This window comes from Camponotus vicinus, unplaced genomic scaffold, assembly GCF_025532165.1.
Source record: "Camponotus vicinus isolate PSW18456_S1 unplaced genomic scaffold, iyCamVici1.0 SCAF_5, whole genome shotgun sequence".
Taxonomy (NCBI): Eukaryota; Metazoa; Arthropoda; class Insecta; order Hymenoptera; family Formicidae; genus Camponotus; species Camponotus vicinus.
In genome coordinates this window covers 2,360,474-2,371,065 of record NW_028141977.1, presented here as the reverse complement: position 1 = coordinate 2,371,065, position 10,592 = coordinate 2,360,474, and the positions used below count along the sequence as shown (strand labels likewise).

The window sequence follows — 10,592 nt, the reverse complement described above, 5'->3', positions numbered from 1 at the left end:
ATTAGTAAAAAAATTGAGTAAAGCAGCAATTTCTTAATCATATCTCATATAATATAGTCCAAATCTTAAACACGTATACCTGCACGTGTGCTTACATTAATAAATCGTTAAATGTTAATTAAATGTTAATATTAATTATTCTTTAACTTAATACGTAAACTTCTAAATTAATATGTAGACTTAATTAACATATACAATAACATAAACAATAATTAATATATAAGCAAATGTTTTCTAAAACCTGTAGTACTTTTCTAATTATAAGGATTAAGAAGTTACAGTTGTTTTACAACGTTAAAATATATAATATACAAATTCGTGAAATTATTTAAATTACAAATTATAGTTTTCGTTATAAAAACAGGTTGATTTGCATTATGTCTCAAATTTCTGCAGTTTTACTTGCTTCAATTGTTTCATATCATTTACACTACGTGTACAATTTAGAGATTTAGGTTTTATAATGCTTGTTTTCCGTCTTTATGTTATTATTATTGTTATTATTATTATTGCTTCTGATATTGTCAAAGCATATAGAGAAAACTGATACGGAAGAACACAAATGAAATGAAAGGCAACATAAACGTCACATGCACAATACATTACGACATAATTAAGGCCAAAGGTGAGGTTCAGCTATAAATTGTCTACATAAACGAAAATAGAAAACACGCGCTATAATATATATATAAGTTCAGGGGAGTGTCTAATTTAAATACTAATTTGCGACTAACGAGAATATTATGATTGCGAACATATATTATAATTGCAAAAGAAAAATTACGAAGTAATTCTGACAGTAAAGCGAAGATATTGCATTAAAATAAGTTTGCAAAATGTGGAAGGTTGAAATGGCTAGGATATGCGATGTAAGAGGATACGAAGACAACCATAATGAGTTTGTTTTCATCGGGCAAAGTCGCGAGCTTGTTTTCGTCCATATACTCTTGGATAAGCAATGTGCACCACCGACGATCGGCAGGGGGTGGCACGTCGAGGGGTGAGCGTCGTTGCGATCACGACGCGGTACATCGTCATTTAAGCGCGGGACTCCGTTGGATAAACGTCGGGCGTGTGTTTCGTACGTGGCGAAGCACGTGCGGTGTACAACTTCCATTAACCGAAGCGAAATTTCGCGTGACGAGTTCAAAGATAGATTGACAAGATGAATTTCGCGTGTTGTGATTCGCGTTACAGCGACAATTTCCGTAGGATTTCCGACGTTTTCACGAACGTGACACGAAAATAAACGCGAGGAAAGTTATATATCCGATATAAATCTGAGTTATGGTGTCTCTTTTTTTTTATACGTGCTGGGATATCTTGCGGATTTTTACGATACAATTTCTGGAGTGGCTTACGATTGGTGGTTAAACTATTAAACCTGGATGCGCACATGTCATCGCTGATTGAATCGAAAGGTGCGCGTATTTAATAGACTTGAAGATACGATGTAGCAGATTATAATTGAAATTAATTACTATTGTTTTTTGGAGAAGATTATATTTGTTGCTTATATGTGTTATCTTTCGTAATTTACGTTTGAGAGATTTTTTTTGTAAAGATAAAATTGAGGAACAATTATAAAATTTGACTGATTTTTTCAATCATCCATGTTTTATATATTGACGCTTTAAAAATACTTTTGATAAGATTTCATTATTTTATATATTAATATATGTGTATATGTACACACATACACGCCCACACACATATACATATATACAGAGAAAGAGAGAGGAAGAAATTATAAAATCGCAGCGTTTTAGACAAATAAAATAAAATAAATTCTATGTTAAATTAATAAATAATTTTATACAAAATGAAAATAATTTTAATACAATGATAATTTTAAATAAAAATATACACAGTTTGAAAAAATATGTGCAGAAAATTAACATAAATATATGTATATATTGTATAAGATATCCACATTTGATTCGCATGTACCACCGAGTATATCCATGACGTTACTTATTTAGGAAAATCGATTCTTAAACGATCAAACTATTGAACCTTGAACGATGATTTCAAGACGGACGTCATTGTTAACGTCCGATAGCATTGCATTCGAGTTCTCTTCCGATCGATTTTACAGACGGAATATTCTTAAATTGTTTAACAGAGTTCGTTTCTTTTCGCGTTACCCCAGAAAAATATTATATTCATCATCGATCAATATCATTCGTATCTTTAACATCATTAATTAGAGCAGATACAAGGACATTGCGCGAATCATGTACATGCGGATTCCACAAAGAATAAATATAGTTTAATGATTGTCTTAATAGCAAAATCAAGTGATATTAACTGAATATCACTAGTTTCTTATTGAAAAGACTAATTGATCAATTTAATCTTTTATTATTTTAAAAGCGTAATGTGGAAGAGAGAACAAAATAAATAAGCATTTTCATTATAAATCAATAATAATTATTAATGAATATAATAATAATAACAATATAAATAATTTCTAATAATAATAAAATAATTTGTTAGGGAGATAATAAATCTTTGTAATTTTAAATTTGAAACAAAGAAATAAGAGAAAAACATGTTGCAAGTAGATTATTAGTTAATTGTACAGTTACATTTCGATGAAATATTGTTTTATAGAATGTCAGAAACTTGTCAGAAATTGGTAATTAAATGAAATTGAAAAATGAATGTTACCCGTTTTAAAAAATTAAAATGTACTGGAGATATTACGTAAACAAACCAAGGATTTAAAAGTTATGGAGGGGTTTATAAAATTTTTATAATGATTATAAAAGTATAAGATTATAGGAGCATTATGAGACTATAAAGGACAACATAAATTTCAAGGTTAAGATATAATTAAATTTAATATTGCTCCAATAATTTAATTATTTTTTCTCTTTTTCAATTAGGATAAGTAAAGCATATCTTTTGTTTTACGTTCTTATCGATCTTTTGTCATGATTAAAAATCAATTTTAATGAAATGTACATACATAATAAAAACAAGCATAAGAATATGGCATAATTAATAATGGTTTTTGTTTTGATAAAGTACAATTTGCATCATGGATAAACTATTTTGTCGACGATATAAATTTGAAGTTAAGATATTATAGGAATATCCTTACAACGCGCTGGCTAGGAATTCCTGTGTAGATTGAAAGAACTTCACAGAATTTTCATGCTACGAGATATGCATAAAGAATACAAAATGTGACGCGTCAAGCATAGCTTCTTTTAAATTTCCCAATTTTCTCGAGAGCCGTATCAGAAAATTTTGCCCGTAAAACGCGTCGTTTACTCATCTAGGTATCATCACGGTAAATGATCTTTTATACAGCATTATCCAGTCACAAAATAATTTAGTTCGAGCGACTATAACATTTTTCGCGATTGTTTGGTTTCATATTTTCACGATCGATCACAAAAGTCATATATTTTTCATAGTTTTAATTTCCATAATATATATATTTATAAGAATAAACTAAAATTTTTTTATTAAAATAATAAAATTAGGTCAAAATAAATTTTTTATAGTATTTAATTCTTGATGCTTAAATGTATATGTGACTATACAAAATTAAATTAATTAAACTAATTTAAATTAAATTACATTAAATTAAAGTTATCAGCATAATATTGTGGGAACTATCATTTTCAGTATTGGCAAACGTACACTTACAGTTAATAAATTACAATCATTATTTTTTGCTATAGATATTATGAAAGATATAATGGTGAAATATGTGTAAATTTTATTATCTTACAAGCTAGCTTACATCATTCTAGTTAGAATTTTATTACGTCTGCTTTCGCAAAAACAATACCGCTAAATACAATTGAAATTCAAAGGAAGCCCGGAATTACGTAATTTAATTAATTTAGTTATCATTCTTCTGAAAGCAAATTTGTCTTGTGTCATCCTTTGATAATATGCGAGAACTTTACACGCACACGTCATTGGCACACATTCGGAATTTAATTTTAACGAGTTTAATTACCGTTTTTGCTACAGATAATCGTAATATACTTATGTTGGCGAAAAACTATTGTCTGATTTTCGCTAATCTCCTTTTTCAAAGATAATTTCTTGGATAATGTTCATTAGTGTAACACAATGAGCATTGTAATTGATATGTTTTGTTATGTAAACAAAACAAGGAGACATTTTTTTTTATTTTTTCGACATATTGTTATAATTCAATATCGGATCAAAGTAGCTAGACAATTAGAGACATTTAGAGTTAGATTAACCATTGTTTAAGAAACCATTTGCGTAAAATAAATTGCACTGCAATCGCTGTTGTTTTCTATAACGAAAAAAGTTTGGAATGAATTATTATTTAACTCGTCTTTAACTTTAATTATTATAATTTACAAGATTTTTCATCTTCTAAGACATGTAAAATAAAAATAAATATTAAATAATGCAATATAAATATAGAGAAATCTTTACTTTAAAAAACAGTTATCTTTTGCATAAAGTTATGAAAATATATTGCTTCAGTTTTAATATGATTATATATTGCATAATTTTTTTGAAACATAAAATGATTGAAATTTGAATCTGAAAAATAATAATAAATTTAACTATCAAATTTAAAAACATTTTCAAATTGAAATTACTTAACAAACATTGTATATATTGTTTATTGAAATTAAAAACTAATCTTGTGACTACTTATTATGTTATTGTACCATTTTTTTGCCTCAATTCGTGTTCTTTATTATCAATGTAACATTCTATAAAAAAAATGTTTTAATTAATATATTTACATTTATACACTTGGTGTGTTAATTAATTAGTTGAAAATTTTTCTACATATAGGTTTTATCGTTAAAAAAATTGAATTGAATGACGCAATAGAATTAATCAGCAAGTCTTGCATATGTTATTGCTCTCTCTTTCTCTGTCATATGATATATCTTGTGAATCTGGATAATTAAATAAATTTGCGTGTTTTTATTAACCATAATTTGCTGGTTTTGTCTCGAGGGAAATTAAAGCAAGATTGGATAACTTCATAAATGAACGTTTAGTCATTAATAATAATAATTTTCAGGCGATAATCATTCTTGAATGAAAAATTTAGTTTAATGTTTACAATTAGTACATATACATATACAGGGTGGACCATTTTAACATTTAATGGAGAATAACTCAAAAACCAAGCCCGGGAGAGAAAAATGTTTCAGACAAAAGTTGTTTGGTTTCGAGGGGGCCATAAGATGGTATCATTGGTTTGACCTTGAAGAGTTATTTGAAGGTCACATGAAGGTCACCTTCAATTTCTTAAATGGAACCTACTATTTGTCATTGCATATTCTTGTAGCTTATCTCGAGAGCTTTCCAAAACACTATAATTAAGTACCTTTTCGTTAAGTACTTTTTGAGTTATGAGGCTTGAAATAATTTCTTAATTTTACATAAACCGTAAAATATCTTGTAAAATATTCATTTTTCGATTATCTTACCTTAATACTTTTATGTACAAAATAATGAGAGGAATGAAAGAAAACACATAGTTGTTTTGAAGAAAAAATATGGAATTGTTAATTGCAAATTACATATTTTTTCTTCAAAACAACTATGTGTTTTCTTTACACCAGTTGATTCCTCTCATTATTTTGTACGTAAAAGTATTAAGGTAAGATAATCGAAAAATGAATATTTTACAAGATATTTTACGGTTTATGTAAAATTAAGAAATTATTTCAAGCCTCATAACTCAAAAAGTACTTAACGAAAAGGTACTTAATTATAGTGTTTTGGAAAGCTCTCGAGATAAGCTACAAGAATATGCAATGACAAATAGTAGGTTCCATTTAAGAAATTGAAGGTGACCTTCATGTGACCTTCAAATAACTCTTCAAGATCAAACCAATGATACCATCTTATGGCCCCCTCGAAACCAAACAACTTTTGTCTGAAACATTTTTCTCTCCCGGGCTTGGTTTTCGAGTTATTCTCCATTAAAGGTTAAAATGGTCCACCCTGTATATTATGTGAAACTGAAGAATTTTTTACTATCATGATAAAGAGAAAGAACATTTATCTGTCGATAAATCAATCTGTAGAAAATATCAATGGAAATCATATCATATCAAGAATATTATTTCCTATATAATGATATAATTTTATTATGTGCAGAAAGAGAACATCTTTATGATTGTGAATCAATAGGATTTAAAAGAAAAAGGATTTTAAAGACATTTAAAATTGTTGCAAATATAATCTTTTGTATTTAATTTTACATAATTAATTTTTTGCACCTTGTGCTAACATAATATTCAATAATTGAATTAATACTCCATTAATAAGATTAAAAAGAAGCCCTTAAAATTTCTATTTTTAATAACATCGTAAATAAAACTTTTATATGTTTTTTGTTTCAATTAAACTTTCCTATCTAAATGTTATATATATATGCACTTTTATTTAGAATATGAATTAAGAAGGTCAAAAATTTCAAAAGCATTTTTTAATTGAACTATTGAATGTTATGTTAATACAATGTGCACAAAATCATTTAAAATGACAAGTGTTTGACACTTATTTCTTTTTATAATAATATATTTGAATGTCTTTTCTTGTGTTTTTTCTTCAATGAAGAATAAAGCAACTGTGAAACTTATTCATTGAATAACTGTAAGAGAAGATACTTACAAGATGAATGAGCCAGATCCTTGTCTGCCTCTTATCTTACCGCCGAGATATCGACTTCGTGATCTTATTTTGGGTGATTACGCTTTCAACGATGATGGTGAACGGTGAGTAGATCTTATACTTTACATAGTTTACATAATTTATAAATTATTTAAAAAATTTGTTTTTTGACAAAACCTGTTTTTTCGTTAAGCATCGAATATAAATTTATACATTTATATATTAAAATTTATATTGGTAAAAATTAAATTTTTTTATATAGAAAACTTGATGTATGAAGGAAATAAGTTAGGGAATAAATTAATTTAATGTGATTACAATTATATGTTGTCTTTTTTATGCAAAATATTTATATTTAAATTAAGTATGTACGAGGCATAGATGAATTTTTATTGAGACAATCCATCTAAATAGCGAAATGCAGCATTAATTATTAAACTTCCCAATTTTTAACATAGAAAATCTAAATGATGAATTTAGCACAGTATATTTTCTTTAATTGTATTTTCTTTAGTTTTCATTATTGTCAAATTCTTCTTTATTTTATGAAATATTGTACAGCGTGAAATTAATTTTGAAATAACGCAATGTTGGTTTGTGAATTGAATAGTGGACTGGGTGCTTCAGATGGAATTTAAAATTGTAGGGTGAAGGGAAAGCAGAAGAACCAAATATTTGAATTTTACGACAAAACAAGTAATTAAAAAAGTTTCCTGTTGAATTCACAATGCATGTTATAAATTAGAGCACGAAGCATTTCACATCTAGAAATTAAAAATTCCATGAGATAGAATAGAGCAGTATCTTTTAAAATAATTATTTTTATAAATTTAATAATAAATATTTTCTTCAGTATTTAGAACATTAGTTTACGCTGATTGAGGGAAAGATTTTTTCTCTCATAAAATAATAAGACTTATTTATTCCATAGATAATAGATATTTAGATAATAGATAATAGATAATAGATATTTATCTCCTTGCCAATACTTTTGATTGTAAGTAGAGATTGCTACAATATTAATATTTTTAATAAAACCTTAAATTTGCAAGCTTTGATTAGTAAAGGCTTAAGTTATATTTGGTTTTACATAAAAGCATAGATAACATAAAATAAAAATTGCATATTTTAATATTTAATGAAAAATTTAATGAAAAATACATTGGCAAATATATATTCATGATATATATGCAAAGATATTTATGTGATAATAAGAATAAAATCATTATAAGAATAAAAAATATAGCTCGTGCGTTAGATAATTTTTACGAAATTGGTGACGAATATAGCTTATTGACCAGCATTTCCGTATTTATTATATATTTTTGCGTCATTTATTTTAATTATAATATAATCTAATACATCTAATGAAAAAATCACAGTAACTATTTCAAAGAGCGGAAACTTCGATTTTAATATTATTTTAAAATCGCTGTTATATTTAATCTTTCGTATTGATATGTAAAGTTATAGTATTTCTACAACTTTAATGAAGCATTACATAAAAGAGAAAATCAGTTAAATAGCGATATTTGAATAACGTCGATATCTCATATATTTGAAAATTCTTCACAATTTTTCTACGCGAGTGTACTTTGATTGCCCGTCGATAAATATTTCAGTTTCTGCTTTTTTATTGAATCTGCCTCTCGATGCAATAACTATGGAATGTTAACAGTTTACTTGTAAGCGAAATACGATTGTAAAGCAATCAATAAAAAAAAATACATGACGAATGATAATATGTATGTTTTCTATTCGAGCTAGAATATTACATTGAGGCACTTTTTAGCAGATATAGAATGTAATTTTGCATTGCTGTAAAATCGTGATTAAGTAAAGATTTTTCGAGATTATTCTAGTTGTCTAAAAAATATACACATATATATATATATATATTATAGAGAAAGAAAGAAAAAAAAAAGAGAGAAGGAGACAGGAAAGTCGTATATCTTTAAAAAAAGTCACATTTCTTTACAAGTTTTTGATTTTTAGTATTTATAAGATCTGAAAATAATGTAGATGTAATCTACTCTGTTAGATTAATATAAAAGTTGTATCAAAGAGAGCAAAACTTGCTATTTATTTTGGGAAGTCAAAATAATATATAACAGTTGCTCATGGTATAATTATCACAATTGTGTTATATAACGAAAAATATCAATTTTATTTATATTATAAAATTATAGAATTATATATTTAATATATTTATTATAAATTTTTATTTTATACCAAATATTATAATTGTAAAAGTTTATCAGCCGTAAAATTTTATACAGACAAATAGTTTTCAAATTAAGTTATTAAGACATCTAATGAAAAGATTAAAATTTAACAAAATTCTGTCATCTTATTTGCAATTCTGATTGAAAATTGATACCAAAACTTTTTAGTTTTCGTTAGTTAGATTAGCCTAATAGATAGTTGTCATTACATTCTTTTGATTGTAAGTTGAGTTTATTGAGAGAGAAAATTTGTAATTTGAAAAGTATCTGTGTAAGATAAAAGGATTCCCTGTCTATCGTCTCGCTTTAATCAAGTAAATTCTTCATTGACCTTTCTTTATGAAAAACAGAAACTTTTAGAAAACTAAACCTTTTTCATTGAAATAGTACAGATTCTTTTATCAATTATTTTAACTTATAATTAAAGTAATTAAAAAACATCTATTATTAATATGCATAGTTATTTACTCCAAAGTCTTTATATTTTATCAAATTTTATGTGTCTGTGTGTGTGTACGTGTGTGAATGTAGTTCTGTGTTAAAATTATTGTACTACTATCTTACAATTATCGCAAATATTCATCATTCCTGACCTTTTTCGATATAAAATCAATTCATTAATTCTAATTATATCCGACATAATGTAAATTTTTATAGAAAAGAATAAAATTTATTATTTGAATATAAATAATATTTATTTATATAAGTGAGTATAAATAATTATATTAAGTTTAATATATAATATTCATATATTTTAATTCAATTGTCATTTGATTTATATATGACGGGATAAAATTCATTCGTTGGGATCAAAATATTTAATTCCGCAGCAAAATAAGATTTTCATCAGTATTTATTTTGACAAAATCTGATTATATTTATTGTTTACTTTTCTAGAAAATATGTGGAACTAATATATAGGTTTTTCATTATTGACTTACAATCCTGATATGAAATAAATCAAATAATTTAAAAATAAATATAAAAATAAATACAACATTTGACCTAAAATTCTATTAGAGCTACTGTTATTCCATTTTATAATGTGTTGATTATATTTTAATTTAGTATTAAGTATTCTCTCTCTCAAGCGAAATTGGTATTATTAAATTGATGATGCAGTCGACGGAATAAAAGAACATATCCGCTTATCGCGCGAATCAATATCACGTTTGTAAAGCCAGTAGATGGTTATACCATGTGGATACGTGTTTAACACGAACTATCATATTATAAAAGGTTCGTAACCGAGGATATGTGAAGACACGTGGCTTATACAAGATGGAGTGTTATGGTATAACCGCTTATGTAAATCTTTCAGCGCACTTCTTCTACAAAACTAGAATATACCACGTGAATAATCAATATCTAAAATTAGTTTCACATAGTCTAATAATGAAAAGAAACGTTAACCTTTCCTAAATAGGCGGTAAATAAGATTTTACTTTCTATAGAATTAATGCAACGTGAATCAACGAAATATATGCAATTTGTGTATTATTCTTAAGTAAAAGAATATGTTTTATTTTCGAAGTAAAAAGTATATGCAAAAATTTGGAATTAATATTAACGATTTTCATTAAAAAATATTATTTAACAAAATTATTTAACAAGTAAGTAAATGTTACTTTTGTAAAAATAATTTTTGACAGGAATATATTCGGTTTGTTTGCTCAAATTTTCGTTCTTAAAGTAATAAGCTTAAATAGGATTAATTTA

The 10,592-nt window shown here is 26.0% G+C and overlaps 1 protein-coding gene across 1 annotated transcript in view; it reads left to right on the top strand.

The window, feature by feature from the left end:
* The first annotated feature begins 1,073 nt into the window (after positions 1 to 1,073).
* Positions 1,074 to 10,592, top strand: part of Slo2 (slowpoke 2) — a 167,408-nt gene continuing 157,889 nt past the window's right edge. Inside the window, exons 1-2 of the mRNA XM_083100976.1 lie at positions 1,074 to 1,421; positions 6,595 to 6,752. Coding sequence (XP_082957102.1) covers positions 6,652 to 6,752 — 101 coding nt within the window. The 5' untranslated portion in view covers positions 1,074 to 1,421; positions 6,595 to 6,651. The remainder of the gene's footprint in view (positions 1,422 to 6,594; positions 6,753 to 10,592) is intronic.